Source organism: Branchiostoma belcheri, unplaced genomic scaffold (assembly GCF_001625305.1).
Source record: "Branchiostoma belcheri isolate BF01 breed outbred unplaced genomic scaffold, Haploidv18h27 scaffold133, whole genome shotgun sequence".
Lineage (NCBI taxonomy): Eukaryota > Metazoa > Chordata > Leptocardii > Amphioxiformes > Branchiostomatidae > Branchiostoma > Branchiostoma belcheri.
The window spans coordinates 71,759-98,840 of NW_017802747.1; the positions used below are offsets into that span (position 1 = coordinate 71,759).

Genomic DNA, 27,082 nt, shown 5'->3' on the forward strand with positions numbered 1-27,082 from the left:
CCTGTGCAGGCCTCGCGGCGCAGTTTTAACGCATTAGTTTAATATAGCCGGCCATCCTACATAGCGGCCGAGAGGGAGGCTACTATATACCCAAAAAAGGTAAGTATGTTGCCTTTCTTTAATTTACTCCCTGCATCGGGTTGGAGAGTTTTATTTTTTTTCTCTTCCTGAACGAATAATTAATATCTGTACAGGGTTGATTTTAAAACCGGCAATCGCGTTCAGGAGGGATGGGATGAAACTCTGAGTAAGTTTCAATAATTTTGACTAGAACAAATACTGCCTAATTGTACAACGCAGGTTGGTAACTGTCAGCTTCTTGCCTAACTGTATGTATCAACTTAGGGCATAGGAATATTTTCTGATTTGCCTAACTCAACAATTCCTAACGTCTCATTGTTCAACAGGCAGGCTTACAACAATAACCTAATGCCTATAAGCAGCGAGGATACGAATAATGGCTGCCTAAATGTAAAACCAGGTTGGTAACTGTCAGCTTCTTGCCTAATTATATGTGGCAACTTTATTAATAGGACTCTTGCCTAACTGTATGTATATAATATGGACATATCGTTATTTTCCGATTTGCCTAACTCAACGATTCCTAACTATTCATTGTTCAATAGGCTGACTTACAAGTACAGCATTTCCTAATAATACCTTCGCCAAGAAGATTTTTTGTTTTCCATAGCGTTTACTGTGTGTGTGTGTGTGTGTGTGTGTGTGTGTGTGTGTGTGTGTGTGTGTGTGGATGTATTCTATCACGATAACTCAAGAAGCTTGCAAAGAACTTTTGGTGTTTATATCACATGACCTGGACATGCTAGGGTAACATGTTTTGGATGGTAGATAGCTTTTGGGCTAGGGAAGAAACAGTATTAGTTGATATTGGCCCCCTAGAAGCTTTCTCTTGATCAGCAGGGTAGGATGATTCAAGGAGGGAGGATAACTTAAGAACCGCCAGATAAATTGTCATGATTTTTAGTAAGTAGATAACTTAACCAATGCTTAACATTAATAGATAATAAGTATTTAAATCATGGTTAATTTGCATGATTAAAGAGGAATGTCTATAAATCTGCTGTATTCCGTAAAGGGTAGTAATAAACACATATATAACTGGGAATGAGAATAACATCTGACTACATAGATTATGTAAATAAAGACCTAATTGGCATACTTAATTTCTAAAATTTTATCACTAGTAACTGCCAGGCAGATTATACTTGTCACATTTGGAAGTGGAACATATTTTTCTTTAATCATAACCTCATTTGCATAATTTGTAAGGAAGTGCTAGAAAAGTTTCATTGGGTGGAGAAAATACCGAGCTGATCTAACCATTGATGGAAATGGAATGAAGATCTTATTTTCTTAATCAACGCAATTTTCATTTTAACACATCTTATTTTCCTACGTAAATTCCTTATCCATCTTTTATGATCTATATATGTAATTGGGATAAGTCAATCATTAGCCTTTAAAATATTTGACCCTTGTGTAAACCCATTTTACTCTATGTCCAAAATAAGAGGGATATTCCATATTTACAAAGCTGAAAATTGCAAAGCTGGGTGGCATTCCAAAGCTGAAAATCCCGTTCAGTTGAAATTGTTTATTTTGTATTTCGCAATTGCTGACTCAATGTTTCTAGAGTTCTGTGCGAGCTAAATTAGAGAGATTCCAAATTCATCTGGAAACACCCTGCCATACCATTAATTACTTCATTCAAGTAAAGTATGTTAAGTAGATTTAGAATCTACATGTACAAAGTGTTGGGCGTCTGGTGTACGCAGCACTTAAAAAAAGGGGTTATGCAGCCAAAGTGCCTAATTAATCGTTTCAAGTTCGTCCAATATTATTTTATCAATTCATGAGTGTTTAAAGATATTTATTTTCAGACATTCATATCCGAAATCTACAACGATAACATATTTTTATAACAAAGAAGAGTATCTTAAGATTGCAAATGCTATAAATTGAGAATGGAGAAACGGAAAAAAAACACAATTACAAAATTGACAGGACTAAATAATGAAACAATACCGAAAGACATATAATATGTGGACAATTTTTACAGCTGGAAAGTAGAAATACCCCAACAATGCCGCATAGGCGAATATGTAGAAGGCGAAAAACATATGTTCTTCAACTGCACACGATTAGATAATTTTTGGGAAAAATTAAAGAAAGGGACAAATCACATAATAGCAAATATTCCAATTAAAATCTTGGTCATTATAAAAAGAAAAAAAATTGACTGTTATACGTTATCCCTTCTTCTAGAGAGACGTAAAACTATCTAAAATAGAATGGAATATATTATCTGCAAATGCTAGAATAAAATCGGGGGTAATCTTAACAATGTAATATATGTTAATAATACATATATATATGTTAATGAACTTCATCGGATAAAGAAGACATTCTCCTACTAGTTTAGGTAAAGTAAAAGACTAGGTGCATTTTATGTTATTTTTTGTAGATTGTTCTTTTTGTGATAGCGACATAAGCATTCTTTTCGATTATGTGTTAAATGCATTTTTCCATTTTAAGTATCTGAATTGTATCGGGAAATCTTTGTTTCTTACAGTGTTTGATAAGCCAGCTCTTACTAATCACACAGCCAACTATATTCATACACTTACCAAGAATAGAGAAGAAGTAAAAAGTACTGCATTCTAGACCTTTATATTTGTATTAACATGTGACCTGTGCTCACCCCAGTGGGACAATATGTATTATAAATTGCTCTCTTCATTCATTAAAGTCATACCACTAAATACGTTTTTACCCTTGCTTACCTGCCTTGTACACTTGTCTATAATTCACTATGTATAAGGGGTCATGCTTTAACTTAATGTAAACAAATATCCAACTGGACAACAAAAGCACAACAGCAGCAACCATATCGGGATAAAGAGAGCCGTGTTTACGGTATGTTCTGCTGGCAAATGTGATTATAATTAAAATAAAATTGGGTTCAATTCGTATGGATATGTTAAGCATGGCGGAAATTCTGCCAGACTGTTCAACAGCTTGACCCGCTGGTTTTTAGGGACAATGTGTAGTGAAGGTTCTAAAAGTACATTGTATAACGGGGGCTTTAGTCTCTTCAAACTTTTTTCTTTCACAACCACCTGCTCTAATTCAAAGGCGTAGTAAGTCATGTACTGTTTTTTTAGTTTATTTTTCCATTACTCCACTCATGTGCTTGGCGATTACACATGTTTACAACGCTGTTTAGGGGTTATTGTGTTTGTTATATGCAGGTGGCATTTTTATATCTTGATAAAAAAGATAAAGGAATTTACTCTCTATTTATGAAGCAATTTTGGTAAAAAATGAAAATTTGATGTCCATTGAAAGCATGCGTTCATCGTCACAAATTGGACAAAATACAAAGGAAAAATTGGTTACAACGTGTTTAGCAAATAAGATGATAAATGATTTCATCTCTTCTAGCATGATGGTTTAAATTGTGGCATTAAATGTGTATGCATCCGCGTACACCTTTATCAAAACATCCACCAGTTGTATATGAGCTAAGTTGTATATGTTAAGTCATGATCGTTTTGTTTAACCTGTTTAGAATTTGTGATGATTATGTATGTTCATTCTCTTTTATTTTGTTGTCAGTATGTTCATATGTTTATATGTTTTAACCCTGGAAGACTACTCGCCTTAGACTAAAGGGTATCGAAATAAACGAATAAACGAAAACAGAAACAGGGTGATATATTAAGTTAGAAATGTGCCAAAAATCCGCAAAAGTTTTAGGTTAGGCCTCACAGTTTAGGCGAATTTTTATACTCTACCTTTTATAGCACCAAAAAACGTAGTCTTAACTGGACCTAAAATCCTACTTAAACACTTACATAGTTACAAGTATGACAAATAAAACATATAAATCACATCAAACGTATAAGCTAAAGCCAGCTGAACCAGGCTTTTTGCTTACCATGGGGCATGGAGGGGTGACTTTTTGAATCCCGCCATTAGTAATAATAAGCCCTAATCTACTACTGGCGACCACCAAATTATCAGAAGGCGTCATATCAATATTATTTATATTATTATCAACGAAGCATTTTGCCCATGATTACGTCATTTATGTGATTTCTTTAATGAAGCCATTAAATAGGCCATATATTCCTAAAACTGCTGTGACGAGACTTAATAAATAAATACGTGTATAATTGAAACTTTATTCGCAAAATCATGCCCGAAAAGCCTGGGTGCCAGACGCTGGCGTTCATAAAGCGATAGATTTTTTGTGTGAAAAGAAGCCCTAATGTCCGCTACTGCATCCGCCACCCAACCCCAGGCTGCCCCAAACACAATATCGTTCACGCCAGCGAGGAGATAATTAGAGCCAGTGCGCAAATCAGGGTCGGCGGGGCTAGTGGCTTTCCCTGGCCGAGGGATTATCACTCACTCGCGGTAGGGAATGGCACCCAGGCTATGCCCGAAGGCTAATTGCTTTACAATCAAGTATAATAACAAGCTCTTCTGAGACTTGATTTCTTCAAGGCAAACGAAATTGGGCATATCTAAGGATTTTGCAAACTTTTATCGGCATGCATTTTTAGAAAGGCCACGAAAATTACTAAACAGTATTAAACGGTATGATCACGTTTTACATAGACACTTATAAGTGTAAAATAGCAGTATTGCAAAGTTAATCGATTCTACTTGCTAAAACGTCTGTATTCTATGTCTACGATAACAAACGGAGTCTCAGAGATATAATGTGAACTTACTGCAACCATATTGGTAACATACACAAGCACAATGTTTTTGTTTTAAAGCATCTGTCGTATAACCATAGGCATAGAAAGTTTAGGATTCTGGCAACATTAATAATAGTTTAGAATAGATCTCTTTCGACAATCGTTTGCATTAAAATATTTAATATTTAACTTGTTTAACTGCCTCTTTCTGAACATGCTGCCAAAACAATCAATGATACAAATAGGTATACATAACAAATCTATATGTAGTAGGTATATTGCCTTGCAAAAATATGTGATGTTCTAAGTATACAATTACAAAGCAATACATATATGGATATTTACAAGCTCATTCGAAATCATAACCATAAAAGATGATAAACAAAGAAAAATATTTCTTAAAATATCAGTCAAAAAGCATGTTACTTATTGATTTTGCCGCACAACTCGCAGGGTGGCCCAACTAGTGGTTATTACAAAGGTTTTGGCTTGTTGACGAGGTATGATAAAACAGTACAAGACAAAAGGTAGGTTGACGATCTATGAACAGATTACATTATTTATGCATATACACTCTCTACAAAGAAACTTAGACTATGTAGGAGTCCACGTTAAAAGGTCTGGCTCAGTGTACGTATAGATATTAGGGTCGACCAGGTAGTCAAAGGGCTTTCTTTCTGTGATATTTATCATGTTTTTAACAATCTGTAGATAGATCATTTTGCATTATGTTCCCTACCTTTCGCTTGCATTATTGACACACACATTGCTGCATTATACACATTCTACAGAGTGTCATGTTACTTAATAACATTGATAATACGTTACATCTATTTAACGGTTAACAAATTGTATTATACAAGTGTAGCTTACCGTCGGCGTATCTTGCGTATCAGTCCCTAGATTATTCTTGGGCACGATTACACAAGTCCCCCATTCCTTACTGACAGTCAACAGCTTCTAATGCACAAACACAGCCGTTGATTAATTACAATAATCGGACATATTTAACTGCATGCTATGACATAACATTATATATCAGATGAACTAAATTAATATTTTGCAGCCAATCGTCGTAGTACAAGCATCCAAAGGTTCAATTATTTTTTTAAGAAAAGACCATCTTTCAATAATTTACAAAATCGTATAAATATAGTTTTATGAAAACTTTAGACGTTTTCAAATTTGAGAAATGATCTTATGGACAAGTTAAATTTTGATATATCGTCGACCATCCACCCATTTCACAACATAAATGCATTGATAAATAATGATGTACTTTAAAGAATATGTACATGGTATTATACACGTTTAGTTCACTTTGTACCTGGCTACAAATCCCCTTGAGGATGGCACGGGAAACCACATATTTAAGTGGTATTGCACGTATTCAATACTCACCTGATGCCGGCTTGGGTTGAGCAAAATGCTGTCACAAATGGCAGCTTCAGATACAAGACAGCAAAATACAAAGACGGTGATATAAGCTACCAGTGTCTTCTTCATTGTGCACTTCGATAGAACACAGGCCGAAAACACTCACTTTCTCAGGGCGGTTGATCAAATTGCCCCATAAGTCAATTGTAAACTTGAGCGTTTACCTTTCACGCAGTAGGTGGGCCAACTGACCTCTGACGTATTCACATAACAGAAACGTCAAGGACACACGCACACACGGGAACTTTCCTTCTATTCAATCCTTGTTATTTGTTGCTTGAGCTGCTGCCAGGTGACCGAACAGGTGTTACATGACAGGTTAATCTTAACATCTGCCCGGTCCACGTGAAACTTATCATGTTTGAACTTGTTTGTATTCCCATGGCGTCATTGTTTAACCATTCCTCCTTAACGGGGAAACTGCAGTTGCAATGGCTAGAAACGAACAAATGCTGTTTACCTACTTTGAGCCATTACGTTTATTAATGTAGCGGCTTGTAACAGGTGGATTAAGTTTACAATTGTGAATGTCATGTATTAGCTCTGCTGGCTAATTTGCCCACGAAAAGATATATTAATAGTCGTTTGTAGTGAATAGCGTGAAAACAAAATTCAAAACATTTCAGTGGCTAATTAGTCACCCATTACTTCGGTCACTTTGATTCCTATCAAAAATGAGGAACATTCTCACCCTTCCATCTGTAAGGGTGATCATAGCTAATATTTGAGAATGACTGTTGATATCTTCCTGTATAACATTTTAAAGTCGAGTAAATCGTTTCCAAAAAGAAAAACAAAAAACAAAGGGGTCTAAATGAATTTTTATTATACACATATAATAAATTGATCATATCAAAAAGGCATACAAAATCTAGATGTAGTTAGCAACCGTACTCTAGAATATTTCCAACTGCCAACAACATGTGATCCTTGGATACAGGTAAGGTAAAAACATAGCAACGATCAAACAACCGATAAATTAATATCATCTTGCAGTACTTCATGTCCAGTACAATACTAAAATGTCAAATTCTAAAGGGAATTATGGTATAGCGTTAGATTTTGATAACAGATGTTGAGCGTAATAATATGCTGTTAAATGCTACAGATGTAAAAGCTATATTACTGTTTTGATGTACTAAAATGCGACAAATTCAGATTGCTAATTGTTTAGCAAGCTTAATTTGTTATATTATGTATTAAACAACGTGCTAGAAGCAAAATTAATTCTGACAACGACATCGATTAGTAATCACGCTATTTCTGTAAATGACAAATTATTTTTGCAAATGAAAATTTCACTTTTTGTCAGTTTTCACCACAAGTAACCTCTACATTGTCCTCCGAGCACAGGTCATGCCATGATGTGCAGATTTGGGAGAACGATGAATGACGTAGCGCTGCCAAATACTGGGCTTTGATACTATTTATAGCATCCCTCCTGGTGCAGTTGCCAGGGAAGTAGCCGGTGACCTCATCAACTCCTGTACTTCGAGCTGAAACAATAAAACAGAATTATTGGTAACGCAATTTGAATGGCTAGGATACATTAACGACCAGCAATGAGTTGCCATTAAAATACGACCCAATACCCTTGGTATAAAGCACTTTAAAGTACCCATAATGCCATCTACATTAGGAATTGGACTACGTTCAAACTTTTATAATTATCATTAATAAAAAAAAGACAATACCGTCAAAGAAAATCTTTAAAATAAAAATCAGACTGTAAGGTTATTCTAGTAAATTGGTGTAATGCGATATTACAACGATTTTACTAACCAGAGCATGGTATTGTAGCTGAAGGAAGCCACGTTCCGTGGGCACCACACACGTATAGCTGACTCAACTTGTTTTCCTGTCCCCTAGGAAGGGTCCAGCCTTGTTGACAGAAGGTTTTACATACACGGCCCAGCCGCGTGATCCAGCCGTTACAAGCCAAGGCCCCATGGGCAGGGGGAGCCAACGGTGGGCATGGACGGGCTACGGGTGGAAAAACAACTTTGTCTTAATTTTCTTCATTTTTTATCACAACATGAAGATTCAACTTTTATGCTATTTTTGCAATGCAGATTCCTCAATAGAATTACGTATTGTATTTTTTTTGCATGCTATAGGTAAATTATGATGTTAATACCCGCTTTTTTTACTAAAAGCATTGTAACTTTAAAAATAAAAGGGAAAATTAAAAGTATTTCATTAAAGTTTTGATGTGATGTCTCTGATATCAATTGCATTAATTACGCATGAAAGTGACAATTTCCTAATGTAACCCCTTGTCATTTAGAACCAACGGTAAAAATTAGTCACAACACAAAATGGTAATGTAACTCACGATAAACTCGTATTGTGAACTCGCAAGAAGATCTCAGGCCGTTGAAAGGCTTGGTCGCGGTGTACTGGACATCGTACTGTCCCCACGGAAATGTCCCTTTGTTTCCGGCATAGTTCGATGATACATGGACTGTCTCATTTCTGAAGTCACTAAAAATCGGCGTTTGCCAGCTCACCGTTTCCGTGTTGTTTAGCGCTGTTACATCTTGATCCCGAGGGCAAAAGTCGACACGCGGTGGTGATATGTCTGCAAAGGAGGAAATGTCTTATATTTGTCAGACATTTGTTATGAGTTAACATATGTAACATTTCTCTTGCTTTTTTTCTTGTTTCTTACACAATGAGAAACAAAGTACATAATGATTTTGAAATTGTATACGTTGATAGACAATGTTCTTCAATTTCACTTTTGTATCTGTATGTTAGGCAAAACCACCAGAAGTAAAACAATAGTCCTGAGCTTCTTTTGGGTCTACTTTGTGGCTTCAGGGTAGGTATCAACATAATCTGAACAAATAATCTATGATAGAACAGTGAACAGTAGATAATGCTGTTAACACAATTCTCACTTGAATTTAGTTTGTAATTGGCTACTGACGTACGTATTGACAATTTTACAGAACACAGCTAACACTCCAACAGCAAACATCTATAATGCACTACAGATTTCGTCACAGGCTAAAAGTAGAACTTGAGCTTATAATAAGCCAGAAATGTAATAGGTCACCTCAATTCTTTGGGCGTGCACAAATTCTGCATCTATAATATAATGTTGTTCCTTTTTGATAAATTTTCGGCTACTTAACAAGCCATACCTGTTTCGCATATTTCTCCAGTCCATCCTTCAGTACAGAGACATTCGTGCTGCTCGACACTGTTTATGCATGTCCCCCCGTTTTGGCATGGATTGCTTTGGCATGTGTTGCCGACTGTACAGGAAGAAAATGCAATGCATCCCTTACAAACATTACTAACATTTTTTGTTCCAGCTTGCTCTTTAAAACTGTATGGAAGTTCAAAGTTGATTATTTGCAACTTGGTACTATGCACTGATTTCACAGCATATTTTAACTCTTTTGTGCCACAGTTTTAATATAAAGCATATATTTTACGTACAAAGGCAAACTGGCTTTGATGTCGACCACTGCCCGTTTCCCTGGCAATGAGCTGAAGTCTGGCCCACAGGAACGTAGTGCGTGTCGCAGGTGAAGTATACTGTGTCCCCGTACAGGAACCTGTTGCCTATCACATTCCCATTGGTAACAGAACCAGGATGCCCGCAGTTTACCACTTAAACATAAAATACATAACCAAAATAAATACGTGTTTAAAATACATGTATATCATTGGAATTAAATATTCAAAAACGAACTATTGGTTTGTAAACAAAAATGAAATTACCTATATTACACCTAATTCCTTGCCATCCGTCATGACAGGTGCAACGGTAGTGGGTATAGAACTCTTCGCACGTCCCGTGCTGGCATGGATTGCTCGCACACGCATAATTGCCTAGATAATAGAATAAGCAACAAAACTGTATGTAAATCTTAGATATAACTTTCATTATGCATGGATCAAAATACAAGTCTCTGAAAATGAGTTGTTGCTACTACTTAAAACCTATAGACCAATTGGCATTATATGTAGTTTTTTAATTGAGAGGTTTTGTATTTTGTTATTTAATTTTAGCTTTAATTTCAATTTTAATTTTCTTTAATTATGGGTTCACCACACCACGAAGTGGTGGTGAACCCATATTGCTTTTTCTGATGTTTCTTCTCCTCCTCCTTCTCCTCCTCCTTCTCCTCCTCCTGCCATATCTTTAAATGGATTCAGCTTCTTCATTTTAGGGCCTAAGGTCCTGAAATTTGGTATGGAGGTACAGTGGGCAAATACCCCTAGGCGTTTTTTAAATTTTTGTGATACAGGCTTTTAGAATGGTTTTATTTGAGTTTTTTGGCTGTGTTATAGCAAATGTATTACTGTGTTCGTGGCGTCGTGTGGCGTAGTGGATAGAGCGTTCGGCGCTCAACAAAGGAGCCCCGGGTTCGAACCTGGGTCGGAGCACGGGGGCATGTCCGAACATGCGCACCGACGTTGTGCCCTTGGGAAAGGCACTTTACACGTATCCCCCCTCAACTAGAGGGTCAAGTCTCCAACGGCAGTTGTCTTCAGCTGGCGGACGAGAGCAGCGCCAGGCGGGCTGGCGTAGTCAAGGCGGAACTTGAGCGTAACCAAGTCACCGGCAGCTCGCTGCAAGCACCCGAACCGGAACCAGCACGTCTCCCTCGATGGATCCGCTGGGGAAGACGGATGCCCAAGTGTGTGGGTCTCAGATTCGCAACCTGTTATCCACCTTAAACAAATCCACGCGAAGGCTACCGTGTCAACTGTGACCCTCACTCAGGTGTAGGGACTGACACGGTCATCATACTCGGAAAGTCTGTATATCTGTACATGAATCTGTATCTGTGCATGACTATGTATCTGTACATGAATCTGTATCTGATTGCAAATAAAGATCACGAGTGATTGCCATAGAGTATAGATTACTGTGTTAGTGTGCCGTGTTTACCATGAGTCATCACAATGGAATGCAGGGCATCAACCAATAGGCATGCAGCTTTCCTCTATACTTCTTGCTGATTGGCTGTTGGGATTTAACTTGATTAACACCCGCACAGAGCATTTCCACCTGCACAGAGCATTTCTTGCTGATTGGCTGTTGGGATTTAACTTGATTAACACCTGCACAGAGCATTTCCATACTGACAGTATGTCTTTATTCAAGTGTTTTGGTAGGTATTTCAAGCTTTTCTGCTCCAGCATTGGAATGCGGGGCATGAACGTTTTTTATTTTATTTTGAAAATAAACAGTTTGCATTATGCAATTAAAAATCCTAACCAATAAAGTAGGGAATAGCTATCCAACTGTTGTTTTAGTTGTATGTTACTTCATATTATAGTTATATCAATGTAATTAAAACTAAATCATTGTTTTCCCTTGTGTTTCTCATTCTTTCCCTGCCATGTGGTAAAATGTGGTGAATCCATCGCTGTATTTGCTCCAAAGCAAATATTGGCCTTTCTAGTTTCTAGCTAGCTTTAATAACCTTAGTTATGTTGTACACATTATGCACCAAATCTTACGGTCACAACGAGGAGGGTTGAAGCCCGGTGGGCAACTGCAGACGTAAGGTGGCATTATGCAGGTTCCTCCGTTTAGGCATCTCGGGCTGCATATTGCTTAAAAATGTGATAAGAAACAAAAAGCTGTACATTTTTAAATATATAAATTACTTGCATAAACCATTTAGATGTACTAGTATTTTAAGCCTATATTTAAAAACAGCATGCGGTGTTGCTATCAGTGTACAGTATAACCGAGTTGCTGTTTCTTTTATCATAGGATTAAAAAAAAAAATCTGTGAAGTTACAATCTTCACAGCGCAATGTAGCGTTTCTATAACTCATTTGATATAAGTATATAAGTACGCCTATGCTTTAACTCTACTAGTATTTTTGGTGTATTAAATTTGTAAAAGCTAAGATCTTACGTGAACTAGGATTTTTTATATCATAATATCAAAACTTACCTAAAATAAGGCCTTACACTTACCTTCATTACACTGATATCCTGTCCAACCACTGCAGCATGTTCTAAACCGCTGATATACGACCCTGTATGTCAATCTAGGAAAGTTGAAATTATATAAAGCATAGATGTAAAATGTTGGAGAAAGTATATTTTCACTAAAATTATTTTGGTCTTGATTAAAACAAGTTGCATCAGACCATTGAAACTTTTATAAGATATCTAATATTAATACATAAGAAATTTTAATCCTAACTTTGCAATGATGACCTGACAGATCAGTTGATGTTTAAGTGTCTAATAGTTGCTTTTCGGTAAAAATAGTATTTAGAAAATGCCCCTCAGGCGAAGAGATATAAGTTTTGTGAAACCAAAGAAAAAGTCAGCAAACCTATATCTTGTGCATGTAGCCCAATTCCAACCCCAGATACCACAGTTCACGTAGTAAGCTTGGCTTGTGGCCACCGTGATGGATCTAGTAACGTAACAGTAGCTCGAACTGTAAACAAATATACACATTGGTTTTATGTCATTTCATCTGTGTTTGTACTGCACCAAAGAATATATGGCTGCACAATCATTTAACGTTATACACATTCTAAAACCATGCATGTGCGTAGTATATTCATTATAGTATAAACAAAGAAAATAATACTTTTAGCGCCGTTCTAAGTTTACTTCAATTTTAGAAATAGTGACACTATAAATTTTAGAATCACATGGGCAAAATTGTTATGTATACGGTTTACATTAAAGCTGATATATCCTGCCTTAACACCGCCAATGTATACGTTCTATTTAGCCAAGCTGTACAGTATATTACCACATATGAGCTCACCTGATGACAGTAAACGATGCACAGAGTCCAACTACCAGGACTTGTAAAAGCACAAGTGATCCCATTCTAGAACGGTCTTGTCAGTAGAAATCAATCTTAGGGATTACAAAAAAAATATAGTTGTCTTCGGTACTAAACGTCAAAACAAGCTGAAATAAGCAAAATGTCCTAAACAGCCCTTAGGAAAGAATTCTAACATCAGAGAGTATGAATACGTCAGGTATTTGGCTGATCAGGTACACAAAAGTGCTGTTATGGTAAATGGTCTAACAGCGGGATATTTCTGTGAGGCCAAAGGGGGGTGTTCATAACAATCGTTCGCCGCAAACCTGGCCGGGCAACGGGCCTTTGTTCAAGTTAATGAATAACCTTAGAACGCCTTTGCAGGGATGTTAGACAGGGTGCAGGTAACCCAACAACATACCAAGTAGCTGAACTCTTGTGCGGCAAATTCACTGCATGTTATTGCGCAAACGCAGTCTTGGCTTGGCAGGAGACCATTCATGCAATATAACAATGTAGACGCTATTCTAAGAGTGACCGTTAAGATACCGAGATCTAGCAAAGATGGTGGCCAAATGGCTTCTCCACCTTGCTGTTCTAGTCTGTTACAGTGAAACAGTCGTCTCAATTTCAAGACAGGAAGGGATCTTACAGGTATTTGTTTCGAATCTTACTACTTAACGCCATACACAAGCAGGTTTAACTGAATAATGTTAATTTATCGTAAATGTTAAACAATGCATCAATAGCCATACACATCATATCAAGGCAATTATGTGGTTGATTATCTTTCCTATTTACCTCATTTGCAATATAGGCAATCATGTGCGATGATTACAGGGATTATGGGCGTTCAGGCCCTTAGGTCCAACAGTCCCTTATGGACCTAAGAAAAAAAAACGCTGTCGCACAAAAAATTATGCTGTAAACGTTGCAACTCTGTTAGTTCTGGTGTCCGTCTAGAGTGTATAAACATAGTGATGTAAAGATTTGAAGGGCGATTATTTTTCTAGTTTAAGCGTGTATAATTAAGAATAATTAAATTTGTATCCTTATTTGGTGCACCTGGTTTCAAAATTGAAAATTTAACTATGTTTAGAAATAAACTCGTATTATTGTATCTCTTTGTATCTTACACGTTCATTACTATATATTTTACATACTATCACTTGTTTGCATATTTACAAAGTTATTTTAGTTTTTTTTTTTATTTGAGTTCATTTTAGTATGTTTGAAGTCCAAAATTGACTGATCACTATTAAAAGCAATTGTTAGAAACCTCTATAGAGCGCATTTAGTAATGATAAACTCCCATGTAACTTTTTAGCATATATTCAGAAAAACTGCCATTTAGTGTGGTTTTAAGAGTAGAACCCTATTTACTATTTTTCCTTTGCGTTGAAAATATTGCAAAAAGGAGAGCCTGCCTCATTTTATGAACTATTGCGAAGTTGTCTTTCAACTTAAGCGGTGAACGTTGGACAATTAGGTTTGTAGTGCAACACCAGCAAAATGTCGTTAAAAGTGTGGAATAATATTTTTTACATACGTATTGTCTATTTTTTCACATAATACGCTTTGATTATGTACATTATGTTTCATACTTCATTTACAGTAACGTAAGTCATACATATCCAAGCTTTCAACATTATATACATTTCAAAGTTAACACAACTTATAGTCAATGTCTAACGTAGTCTCTTAATATTTTAATTACAGTATGTATATACAATAAAGTTTCTATGTGTATCTTTTTACTATTAACTTCATTACTTCATAGTGATGCAGTCATTACCACACTTCGGTGAAATCAACTACAGGGATTTGCTGTTTATTTTTTTTACAGTTTTCTTTAGATATTCAGTAGATACAGAACAATGAATTACAGTATCAAATTTCTTTCGAGTCTTCTATGGAAGTTATGTAACTCAATTTTATCATATAAGGCACGGTCTTGCACTGTTTGTTGGTTTTTGGATTCACCTAATTTTTTTTCTATTTATGAATCAGCTTCTGAATATCCAAACAGCTCATCATCATCAAAATTCTCAAATCTTGACCCTAATAGTTGTGAAAAGTCCTTATCTTCCTAGTTGTTACATTTTTTTTCATCTATCAACGCAGTGGTTTGATTAGACAATCAAAATTCATTGTTTGACCTTTTGCGTTGACTCCTGTTCTAGCATTTGGGGATATAATAGGATGCCTTCACAGGTTTTTTTGCCCATTCGCTTCAATTAAAAAAAAACAATCCGAGAACCATTAAATTAATTTGGCGTGGCCTTAATTTTTAAACACGTAGACTATGCGGGGTAGGTAGACTATAAATTTTGAGTTGAAGCATCGATAATTTACCTTGGATTTTTATATATTGCAGGATATTTCGATTCGTAGCACTTCCGGTAATCCTAGGTGCTACATCAGGATTGAAATGAACCCAAAGGAAGTAGAGTCTGCAGTACAACAACTATCGCACCACCAAAAGTCACCAGCTGACTTCATCCATTTTCCACCAGATGAGGTATTTCATTATTTTAGTTCCCTACTTTTTTTGTCCGAGAAAATGTATAGTGTCCGTAGAAAAATACAAAATGGCTCCCAATTTAAAGTATAAATGCCATTGATACATAGAGTCAAATCCATATCACCGTTATTGTCATTATTTAGAAATGCTTTCAATTCTTTGTAATTGTTTGTATAAGAAATTTCATTGTTTGGAAATATTGGAAATGTATCCTTTCAACATTTTAAATAATTTCCTGGTTTTATAAAACTGTTAAGATATGCCTGAAGTGAAATATGACATTTCCAATAGTTCTTAAATAAAATCATAATTTACAATTTCTGGTAAAAATGTGTAAATAGGTCAGTGGGCTGCGAAAAAAAGTAATTCACACATCCCTGTGAAAAACAGGGAAGTCTGCCTAGGCATCATGTATGGATGCCTTACCACAAAAGAACTATCCAGCAGTGAAATCTAAAAATATATAGAAGAAGACAGAAGAGTCGGATTAGCACCTACCTTTAAGGAGACAATAACCCACATGTACCATTTTTTTTTATTTGCTTGAAATAATTTAAAAAGTAAAAGAGACACATAGGTTCTTAAAATATATTCTAAATAAAGACACTTTCAGAAATGTCTAAATAAGTTCAAATATATTAAAATGTTCATTTTCAAATTTATTAAACCTTTAGACTTAGACATCTAAACACGCACCAACAAACTTGACGAAATGTCATTCCGTTCTTTGATTTTGAAAAAAACTGAAAGCCCAGGCACCACAGAATGTATTTTTTTGCTTGTTTGTTTCATCGACACCTAACAACATAGAAAAACAAAATGAAGATTAACCAAAGGTCAATGTTGTTTAGAAACGAGTTTAAACAAACGATCTCTTATGCATAACCTTCTTGGTGAAAGCTCGGCCAAAAGGATTTGGCTACAGAACTAACCGGTATGGTGCAACGTGACATTGCCTGGGTAACATGCTAAGTACACAGATAGAGAGGGAAAACTCGTTACTGCGTGCCTTTTAGCAGGGCGAGTGACCGGTCATGAATGTTTACCATCTAATTGCATGGCAACCCTAATTTTCACACCGATTCCTTTTTATCAATGATCGATTAAACTTTGCAGCATTGTGAGTCGAGAATGTAAATATTATAACAAAGATTGTTTTGGTTTTATCTCTGTTATGCACGCGTAACCAAGGGCTCACATGGACAACCGCGCTATTTAATAAAACTAAACCAACATTAAAGCCGAACAACACGGCATAGTACATAATACGAGAGTAGCTTTATTATGCTATTTGCTGGCCCATGTCCAAAGCCATTAAAAGTTGGGGTACAAAACATGTATTTGGTGCTAATCTTAGCCTCTACCAGGTTTGATGACTGAATACATTTGTTATTTGGTCACCTAGCACTATCGTTTAACAAAGCAACGGAAGACAATTTTTGACATATCATTAGGTAGCCTAAACAGTGCGTACAGTAATGTGTATTTACATGTAAATACCATACCAACTTTCTCCACAAGGTTTATAGCAACACTTATAGTGAAAGCACTATTATATACTAGAGTCCCATGACACTTGTTACATCTGTCACAAGTTTGTGCAGTCTCATAACGGAACATAGTGGTTTTACATTATTTCCACATCAATGATACAAATTGGGTTGTTTGCATAATTGTCTTCAATTATGTCGAGCATTACTTAAGCAACCTACATTTTTTTTGTCAACAAACGCCCCTGCATATTCAGAGGAAGCCGCTAGGGAGCCCAACCTTATGTCACGTCTTCCTGAGCACAAGAGCTACCCTTTTCATTCAATTTTAACGCCCCTTGCCTGCCTAGATAATTAGTAAAGTTTATTGCAAATTCATGCCCGGGGGGCTAATTGCAGATTACAAATATAAAAGAACAATGAAACGTTGTATAAAATAACTAAAATCTATATGATAAAAGGTAGTTGTCAAGAGCTATAGCTATGCCTTAAACTCTGTCTAAGGGGTTTGACTTCTCTTTTTCAGACTATGGAAGACGTAATGTCCCACCTTTTCTAAAATTAGTGGGTTTTGTGAAGTTAAAAAGAAGAATAGTTTTCTCTTGGTCTGTAAGTTAAGTAAAATTGGGATAAATTGTAGAAGTTTGAATAGTTAACTCATTTCGAGCGTTGCTATGAAAGGAACAATTTGAGATAAAGTGTATTTCGTCTTCCACAGCTTTTGCATTACAATATTTACAAATTCTTTCACATACAGGTAGCCTTCTATACCGGCCTCTCTCTATTTCCAGAGGATGTGCGCTAACTCTAATTTTGCTAATGGCTGAGCGTAGTTCAAAATCTGCAAGATTAAGATATCGTTCTAAGTTGTATATAGTTTTACATTTTGCATAAAATCCTAACTTACCACTATCAGTTGACATGGTTTGAAAAAATGTTTGTATATGCATATCTGTAAGTCTCCTTCTCAGCATTTTCGCAACATGCTCAGGGTCACAATGTGAGTTATCGGAATGCCACAGAAAGGAGTATCCATTATGATCTAATATGTCTTTAACACGTTGAAGTAAAGTTCGTCTACGGGTATTTGTCGGAAGGCATTGTTGTAAGAGTATTGCATCCCTTTGAAGGGGGTGTGAAGTTGTATCTAATTGGATCAGGCGTAACCAGAATTTAACTACATATATACAAATATCTTTATCTAAAAGGAATCTACCTACTTCTGCTATACATGCGACATTGCTACTATTTCTAAAAGCACCGAGAACATTTTTACAGAATTGGTTACGTACATTTTCGATATGTGAGGTATCATTTTGCTGTTCAGTCCCCCGTATTTGACATCCATACAATAAAATCGGTTTTACACATGTGTCAAAAATCTTTAGGAGGCTACGTGGTGATACTGTTGAACGGATAATAGATTTGGAAGTATAAATGGCTTTACGTGCCTTCAGTGATAGCTGCTTTTTAGTTAGGGTGAAGCTACCTTATGATGTAAGGGTTAGGCCTAAATAGCAGTAGGAGGTAACGTTGTCTATTGTATTGTTTACAAAGTAGAACTTTTGCTTTGGAAATGAACGACCTGCTTTGTTAAAAATAACAACTTTAGTTTTTTTTTTCAAATTTACTTGGAGTTTCCATTTGTCGCAGAAGTTACTCAATCTATCTATGGCCGATTGTAGACCTTTGTTTGATTCTGAAAGTATTACATCATCAGCATACAATAAACAAGAGACATATAGATTATATAAAGAAGGTGACATACATTCTGAATTATCTAACTCTTTCACTAAGTCATTAATAAATAAATTAGAAAGGGTGAGGCTTAAGTTACACCCCTGTCGGACACCTTTGTCTGTCACAAAGGCGGTGTAAGGCCAGATTTTGTTTTGACGCAAGTTTCTGGTTTACAATATAGGCATTTGATCAATTTATAGAAATCCCCCACCATTCCCGAATTGTAATTTGAAACGGAGACCTTCTCTCTTCAGACTGTGTCAAATGCCTTTCTAAAATCTATGAAACATGAATAAAGGCGTTTGTTGTTATGGAAATATTTCGTAATTAGCCAGTCTAAAACAAAGAGATAATCATTTGTGCTGACATGTTTCTGAAGCCGGCCAGGTTGGGGGAGATTAGTTTATTATCATCTAAAAAAGTTGTTAGGCGTGTATTCAAAATTGATGTGAATAGTTTTGCTAGGCAGCTGGTGACCGAAATACCCCTGTAGTTACTAGGGTCATCTTTTGCTCCGCCCTTATGAAGGGCAACAATATGACTAGTGCACCAATTCTGGGGGAAATATCCAGAGGAAAGAAAAATATTAAATAGTTTTGTGAGGGGCTTGATAAGAGTGTGAGGAGAACACTTTAACATCTAAGAGGCTTTTCCATTTTTAAGGCTAGAAATTGCTTTACTGATCTCATTACTAAGAATTGGGTTGTCAAGGGGGTTTTCTTTTAAATCGTTCTCTAACTTTCATAATTTGTTTTTTATTTCCATTTCGAAGCTGCTGGGTGATATTGAAACGTTGGGGCCGGGGGTGGATTCTTTACCATAAAGGTTTTTGAAGTGAGAATGAAGTTTTTTTATCAGAATAATAAAATGTCAAAACCAGAATTTCCGCCGCAGTACCTTAACAAGGCGAAAAGGGACCCAAAATCTTACAATTGTGAGGTCTCATCAAGACCTATCTATCCACTAAATATCAAGCCAATCTATTTAAGCCTTCTTGAATTATGGTGTTTAAACAAACACACACACACACACACAGACAAACACACACACGCACAAACACACACACACACACACACACACACACACACACACACATACAGACACACACACTGGCGCCTCTGAAAACATAGCCTTCTTGGCGAAGGTAAAAATAGATAAAACTATTGTTCAGTATTTTACCGTGGGTTTTAACCCTATTCAGAAGGGGGTGAGGGTGGGTTGAGGCCCGTGCCTAATTTCATCTCCTATAGAGCAAGGAGGATTTGGCCACAGGATTAACCGGTATAGCAAAACGTGGCATACCTGGGCATTGTGCTAAATAGTACACACAAAGCAGAGTGAAAAACTTCTTATAACGTGCTCGTTGGCAGGTCGAGTGACCGGTCAATGTACGGCAACACTCATGACTAAACAGATTCCATTGTCACAGTGTTGTGCTTGATTGAACTTTGTGAATCAAGAATGCAAATATGATAACAAAGATTGTTTTGGGTTCTTCAACTCTGTTATGCACGCGTAACAAAGGGCCCACACGGACAACCGCGCTATTTCATACAACTAAACCAACATTCAAGTCGAACAACACGACAGGTGGTACGAGAGTACACGTAGCTCCATTATGCTTTACCTTCTACACTTTGGGCTCGTGTCCGAAGGAGTTGAAAGTTAAAAAAAAACATTTACTCGGTGTTAATCTTAGCCATTACCGCGTTTAATGACCGGTCAACCAGCACTACCCCTTGGTGGTGCAACAAAACTTTCTGGTATATCATATCATGCTTTGGCATGCTTTAGTGGAAGGTAGATTAAACAGTGCGAAAGTAAATATTAATTTGAATACCAAGCCAACTTTCTCGCAATTTGTACTGCAACATTCATACAAAAACAGTAAAATAATGAATAAGAAATTATATATATCATTATTGTTTGGCTGTGGGTAACTTCAGTTTAAAGAGAAAGTTCTCAATTTGTAACTACGGAGGAAACTTTATATTTCATGGTTATAATAACATATTTCTTAATACTGTAAATAATGTAGGTCCGATAAATATTTATCATTAAATGTTTCATGTATGTTAGAGTATGATTTTTGCAATCGTTTAAAGCATTGTTAAGTACATCAAGAGACTATTTATAAACATATCCATTTGTATATTAGTAGACACTAGAAATGTCTTACGTTAGCATAATTAAAATGAAATATGAGGAGGGGCCGGGGTTAATGAAATTTGCCGGGGTTGAAATTTCTACGATTGACGAATCAGAATTTTTTTTCTTTTTTACTATACAAATATTCTGCAATTTGGAAAAATGTCATATAAATTGATGATAACGGCGGTCTTTTGCTATGTTCGTTTAAAATGCCGTTCGTGTTTCATCACAATTATGTAATCTTATCAATTACACATTGCTCTCGTAAAACACGTTAAATCATCATGGAGATTCAAAGACTAAATGATTGAGGAATAATTTCGCCAAAATGAAAAAAAAAAAATCACTGACAAGCTATTGAATCTTAACAGCTCGTTTTTCGAAACTTGGCTCCGAAAGACGACTATTTTTCGAGCGTTGGTCAGAGTCAGTCTTAGTCATTATTTTTGCAAAGTCATCGGTTTTTGCATTTTTACGATTGGGAATAAGATTTTCAAATTCTTTTAAGATTTTAAAAGGTTTTTAAGATTTTAAAAGATTCATGTAGAGTTTGGTTTTGTCGACATATACGGGAAAAAGGCATTTTAAAAACATTTTCCCCTACATAACAAATACTTCGAAATTGAGGGATGTTTTAAATTACTAAGACATAATCCAACGGTTATAAGATTATTAATGCTTCAAATCGTAAAACGAATTTTGAAGACATGCCATGCCGCCCGATAGCTATATAGTGGGGTAATCAAACCATGTGTTAATAAGAACCATGACAATATTTAAGGTATGTACTACGAATACGACAGTATCTTCGCTACATGTTATGTGCTTAGGCCACAGCAAGTAATTTTCATGGATGACACCAGCGCGCGCATTAATTTTCGTCTGATTTTGACAAGAAAAGAAATTCTGTTGCCTTCTGACAGTGGTCAACATGCCGAAAATGCACAAAATGGGCAAAGATGCCTGTTGCCATGCCGGAAGGTGGATGGTAGATAACTAAGGAGAGAGGAGACAAGAAAGACTAAGGAGACAAGAAAGGACTCTGATCTAATGTTTTGTTTCTTATTTTGATGCAGTGTTATGTGATGTTGGCTGTGTATATGTGATGTTCCCGCTGAATCAAAACCATTTGTACAATGATGGAGTCAAAGTTTTAAAATGTAGGAACCTTGTTTTTTTCGGCCCGCCTTGTTTTTTTCGCCCGATCGCATTAGATTTGGAGTCTGCGGAGGATGTCATCCATAAAATTTTCTTGCTGTGGCCTTAAAACAAAATGATAGTATAGCGGTTTGTATTTGTTATTGCAATGGGGGTGCAGGGTGGTTCTTCAAATGTTTCTCGTGTTCTGTTCATATTACCCAGATCAGGGTGGGGTCGTGTGGCGTAGCGGCAGAGTGCGCGACTCGGAACCCTAGAGGTCCCGGGTTCTAGTCCTGACATGCCACCGATCTTGTTCCCTTGGAAAAGGCACTTTACACGACTTTCCTCACTTCGCTCATTGTAAAATGAGTACTGCCCTGTCATGTATTTGTCCCTGTGTTGGTGGCGGCATTAATTGAAATTGAAATACCTTTATTGTACTTAAATGCCACGACGGGCTAGGTACAGGTCAAGATATGACAGACACGTAACAACCGTATGTAGAAAATTGGAGACAAAAGATGCACCACTTGACTTAGGCATACAAACATAAGGAACATGCAAGGGTACTATACTAGGCTAATACAAAGTGTTCTATTTACTGAGCTAATATAGAGAGGTGGGGACGTCTGGTCGTGTGGTCGTGTGGCGCAGCGGCAGCGTTCTCGACTCGGAACCAGAGGCCCCGGGTTCGAGTCCTGACATGCCACCGATCTTGTGCACTTGCACTTTACACGACTTTCCTCACTTCGCCCAGGTGTAAATGAGTATTGTACTGTCCCTGTGTTGGTGGCGGCATTAATATAAGTTGAAAAAACTTGAGTGTGCCGTCACCACGTCTTGTGATTAAATGTTTCGGAATAAATAAAAAAAAATATAGAGAGATCAACTTCTTCTCGCTTTTTTGTACAGTGGAAATGTGGGAGCAGATCATGTTTGTAATACAGGGTTTGTCTAGACACATTAAAAATATAAATTTATCATTTGCGCTTAGGTGTTCAAAGTATGGGAACTTCTCATTGATATAATTAAAAAAGGACAGATCTTTCATTAGAATATAAAGTACAGTCTAAAATAAAGTGTTGTTCATCTTCTACTTGAGTATCAAGTATCAAGTAAGTATCATCTTCTATTCTATTCATGTTACAGTATTGACAGAGTCTGTTCTGGAGAGGAATGCGGTTGTGCCTTCCCGTTTCAATGAGTAATTTGTGGCAACTTTTTCGGAGTTTAGTTGCAGCTACCCTGTGTTGTATGTTGTTAACCGATAGGTACTCTTCTTCTTTATATATACTTTTAAACAAACGGTACGTTCGTAACTTGTTACTAGAAGATGTACCTCTGTTATGGTCATTGTGGATTTCAGTGATAAATTTTTGGGTGTAAATATCTTTCAATCGTTGGCTGATGGAGTTAATTATTGGTGATAGGTTTGTTCTAAGAGATATATTAGGAAGCCATACCTAAGCAAAACCGCATTCCTCCAAAGTTTTACGAATACCGGACGCCCAGCATTTATTGCCGCTAGTCTCTAGTTGTAGTAGACATGAGAGGGCGTCCGCTTGCAGACTGTCAGGAAATACATAATGGCATTTAGGGAGGCCTCCACGTGCATTGGGTACCTCCCTAGTTCCCTTGATGCAAGGTTACAGGCGGATGTAGGAACGTTCAGAGACTGTTTACAGAATTTAAGGTTCCGCCCTTGATGCAAGGTTACAGGCGGATCTAGGAACGTTCAGAGACTGTTTACAGAATTTAAGGTGGACGGATTCAATGGGGCAGAGTTTAAGGCTTTTGGCTGAGCCCCAAATTTCTGAGCCGTAAAGTAAAATATGTTTTGCACAAGCGTCGAAAGGTTTGTTTTTACTTATAGTGAGGCGTTGGCTTAATTTATTGACTGTTTAATTCCGAAAAAAGCTTTCAAACCCTTGCAACTCAAGTACTTATTATTTGCTTTAAACGTGTCGGCTGAGTTCACAATAATGCCGAGATAAGTATATTAGCCGGTGCAATAGCTCAATTGGTAGAGTGCTCGCTTTGTAACCGGGAGGTCGTGAGTTCAAACCCCGGCCGGGTCATACCAAAGACTTTAAAAATGGTACACACTTCTTTCTCTGCTTAGCACTCAGCACATATGAGAAAAAGTGTGGGGAGGTCAAACACACAGCACTACCAGCGGACCAGCCCCCTGCTGTAGTGCATTGCACAACTGTGTGTCGCCCAAGGGCTACAGAAATGGATATGGGCACCACCCTACGCTCTGCATAAGAAGCATGGGAGACCTTTTCTTTCCTTTTCTTTTTTAAGTATATGACGATACAATTTCAACTACATGATTGTCGAATAAAAACGAGCAATTTTTGGGTAAGCGGCCACCCTTTGTAAATACAATAATTTTAGTTTTTTAAAGATTTAAATTTAATTTCCAAAGTGTACAGTAATTTCTCAAATAGTTCAAAGAATGTTGTAGCCCCTGTTTGGACTCGGAAAAAATCACAAAGTCATCAGCATATAATAGGCAGGGAACCCTTTTGTTGTGCATAACAGGGGGATCGCAGTGAGTGCTGTTGAATTCGTTCAGTCGTTGACCACAGGAGAGGTCCCAGCTGACTGGAGATCTGCCAACGTTACTCCTATATACAAAAAGGGTGATAAGACTTCACCATCCAATTATAGACCAGTATCACTTACTTCGGTTTGTAGCAAAGTATTAGAACATATTATTCATAGTCATGTAATGAAACACCTAGATCGTTATAATATATTGTCCCCAGCCCAACATGGATTTAGAAAAGGACTCTCCTGTGAAAGTCAACTATTGATTACCACTCATGACTTGGCTAGTGCTCTACACCAAAATAAACAAGTTGACGCTATAGTGCTTGATTTTAGTAAAGCATTTGATACTGTGCCGCACATGCGTTTACTGAGTAAAATCAAGCATTATGGCATCTCTGGTCAACTCCTACTTTGGCTGGAAGCTTTTCTTACACAGAGAACCCAGACAGTTGTTGTTGATGGCGAAGGATCTAGACCCGCTAGGGTCATATCCGGAGTACCACAAGGCACTGCTCTGGGCCCCCTCCTTTTTCTTCTCTATATTAACGATCTGCCTGACGTGGTAAACTCCAATGTGCGCTTGTTCGCTGACGATTGTTTACTTTATCGCATAATTGACAAACCATCGGATGCTGCATGTCTACAATCAGACCTAGATGCATTGACTCAGTGGCAAAACCAGTGACAAATGTCCTTTAATCCATCCAAGTGTCATACTTCGCATATTACTCGTAAAAGAAATCCAGTTATCACACAGTATTCTCTTTGTTCAGAAAACCTAGTAAGTGTTAAGACCCACCCTTACCTTGGAGTTCAGATCTCAGATGATCTGCGGTGGGATACGCACATTAACTACACTATTGGTAAAGCAAATCGTATACTAGCAGTTATTAGGCGTAACCTAGCACACTGCCCATTGCGGGTAAAGGACACATGCTACAAAACACTAGTCCGCCTCCACCTAGAATACAGTGCAGTAGTATCGGACCCCCACACTGCTAGTAAGGCGCAGACACTAGAAAGAGTACAACGCAGAGCAGCCCGTATGACAGTCAATGACTATTGACAGACAAGTAGTGTAACACAAATGTTGGAAAGTTTAAACTGGCCGCTCTTGTCAGCCAGGAGGCGGCATGCACGCCTAACCACATTCTATAAGATTATCCATGGTGCCATCAATATCCCTTATGACAAATACCTGAAACCTGCCCCAAAAAGGACCAGAGGCAGCCATGATTACAAATTCCAGTTACTCGCAGCACGTAAAGACTGTTTTAAATTTTCTTTTTTTCCTCGTACGGTAAGCGAGTGGAATCAGCTGCCGGGCCCAGTGGTGAGGGCACCGACAGTAGAGGCTTTTAAGGCCAGGGTAGAAGCCGCCCTGCCCTAACCCGTGTTCCGCTTCCCCCAATTCAGTGATACCCCGTACAGGGGTTGTTCGAGGGTATTCGAAAAGAAGAAGAAGAAGAATTGAGGTACAATATATATTACTCACAAATAAATTGAATAACGTAGGGCTTAAATTACATTAATATAAGTTGGAAAAACTTGAGTGTGCCGTCATGACACGTCTAGTGATTACATGTTTGAACTAGAGGTCGGAGATCTCATGTCTTCGTCAGAGGGACATTGTTCTAATAGATAAACATTTTTTAATACTAGAAATCAATTTGGTCTAGAGTACAAAAGAAAGTCGGTACTCCTTTTTTTTCCTTTTTTTATTCTACAGAACACCCCGAAAGGGTTTGCCACAGATTTACAGAGCACTGTCACCGTTTTAGGTCAAAGTTATTTGATTGTTGACTGTTACTGGAATTTTTTTCCAAAAATTCTGCTTCTGTATTATGATCAGAGTGTCAAGACAGTGTCGCAAAATGTAATGAGAAGATGTGATGAAAAGAAAGAATCAGGACAGGGGGAGATTTATTGCTGTTTTCGTTCGCTCCGAAAGATGGTCCAGAAAAATAAGTCATATTTGTTACCCTTGCTTCTTTGAAGCCGTACGAACAATTATAAATATGTGGCCCCTGTGTCAGCACAAAACAGAAAGATGTGATCAAAATAAGTGTTCACTATTTAATTTTTACTGAGCAGAATCTATTCATCAGTTAACAGGTATGTCTATTATGATCATTTTGCAGAAAGTGACAATAAACAAGCCTGCGACAATAATCCTACTTTACGGCAACGTGGCAGTCCTTGATGTGGAGAGCCAGAAGAATGTTTTGTGGTACTGCAGGGATGCAACTCAATATCTCGTCATCGATGAAGGAAAGTAACGTAAAAATAATATTTTCATAAATGCATCTAAGTGATTGTATATACTATCTATTTTACAAATGCATGCAAGATAGTGCAACGTCATAATTTTAAAGCGTTTGGTATTTAACTAACTCATACATTTAGGTCTTTTCAACTTATATTGGTATCAGGGCACAGAAAGAGGGCATTAATTAATTAATTAATGCGCGCATTAATTTTGCCTGATTTGGGAAAAAAAGAAATTTCGTTGCCCACTGACAATGATTAACATAT

At 37.1% G+C, this 27,082-nt stretch overlaps 2 protein-coding genes and 1 long non-coding RNA gene across 3 annotated transcripts; 1 reads left to right on the forward strand and 2 right to left on the reverse strand.

The window, feature by feature from the left end:
• Nucleotides 1-6,981: 6,981 nt before the first annotated feature.
• Nucleotides 6,982-11,725, reverse strand: LOC109464177 (neurogenic locus notch homolog protein 1-like). Its single transcript, XM_019761114.1, has 7 exons — nucleotides 11,658-11,725; nucleotides 9,906-10,016; nucleotides 9,621-9,794; nucleotides 9,320-9,433; nucleotides 8,506-8,751; nucleotides 7,953-8,153; nucleotides 6,982-7,666 (listed from the first exon to the last, which is right to left on the reverse strand). Exons 1-7 carry the CDS (start codon nucleotides 11,710-11,712, stop codon nucleotides 7,479-7,481), a joined length of 1,089 nt encoding a protein of 362 aa, XP_019616673.1. The 5' UTR covers nucleotides 11,713-11,725; the 3' UTR covers nucleotides 6,982-7,478.
• A 390-nt stretch (nucleotides 11,726-12,115) lies between these two features.
• Nucleotides 12,116-13,201, reverse strand: LOC109464180. Its single transcript, XR_002139873.1, has 3 exons — nucleotides 12,941-13,201; nucleotides 12,494-12,601; nucleotides 12,116-12,200 (listed from the first exon to the last, which is right to left on the reverse strand). It is a non-coding gene; the product is annotated as an uncharacterized LOC109464180 (long non-coding RNA).
• A 189-nt stretch (nucleotides 13,202-13,390) lies between these two features.
• LOC109464178 lies at nucleotides 13,391-26,912 on the forward strand. The gene is made up of 3 exons (XM_019761115.1): nucleotides 13,391-13,597; nucleotides 15,321-15,464; nucleotides 26,689-26,912. Exons 1-3 carry the CDS (start codon nucleotides 13,508-13,510, stop codon nucleotides 26,824-26,826), a joined length of 372 nt encoding a protein of 123 aa, XP_019616674.1. The 5' UTR covers nucleotides 13,391-13,507; the 3' UTR covers nucleotides 26,827-26,912.
• Nucleotides 26,913-27,082: the final 170 nt, after the last annotated feature.

What these genes read in the sequence shown, in the direction of transcription:
- LOC109464177 (XM_019761114.1), bottom strand. Translation starts at nt 11,712, where the DNA reads ATGCCACCTTACGTCTGCAGTTGCCCACCGGGCTTCAACCCTCCTCGT. An exon ending in ATCAAAGCCAGTTTGCCTTT is followed by an intron (nt 9,434 to 9,620) that starts GTACGTAAAATA and finishes CTTCCTGTACAG; the next exon opens with TCGGCAACACATGCCAAAGC. An exon ending in TGGAGAAATATGCGAAACAG is followed by an intron (nt 8,752 to 9,319) that starts GTATGGCTTGTT and finishes CCTCCTTTGCAG; the next exon opens with ACATATCACCACCGCGTGTC.
- LOC109464178 (XM_019761115.1), top strand. Translation starts at nt 13,508, where the DNA reads ATGGTGGCCAAATGGCTTCTCCACCTTGCTGTTCTAGTCTGTTACAGT. An exon ending in GACAGGAAGGGATCTTACAG is followed by an intron (nt 13,598 to 15,320) that starts GTATTTGTTTCG and finishes TATATATTGCAG; the next exon opens with GATATTTCGATTCGTAGCAC. An exon ending in TCCATTTTCCACCAGATGAG is followed by an intron (nt 15,465 to 26,688) that starts GTATTTCATTAT and finishes ATCATTTTGCAG; the next exon opens with AAAGTGACAATAAACAAGCC.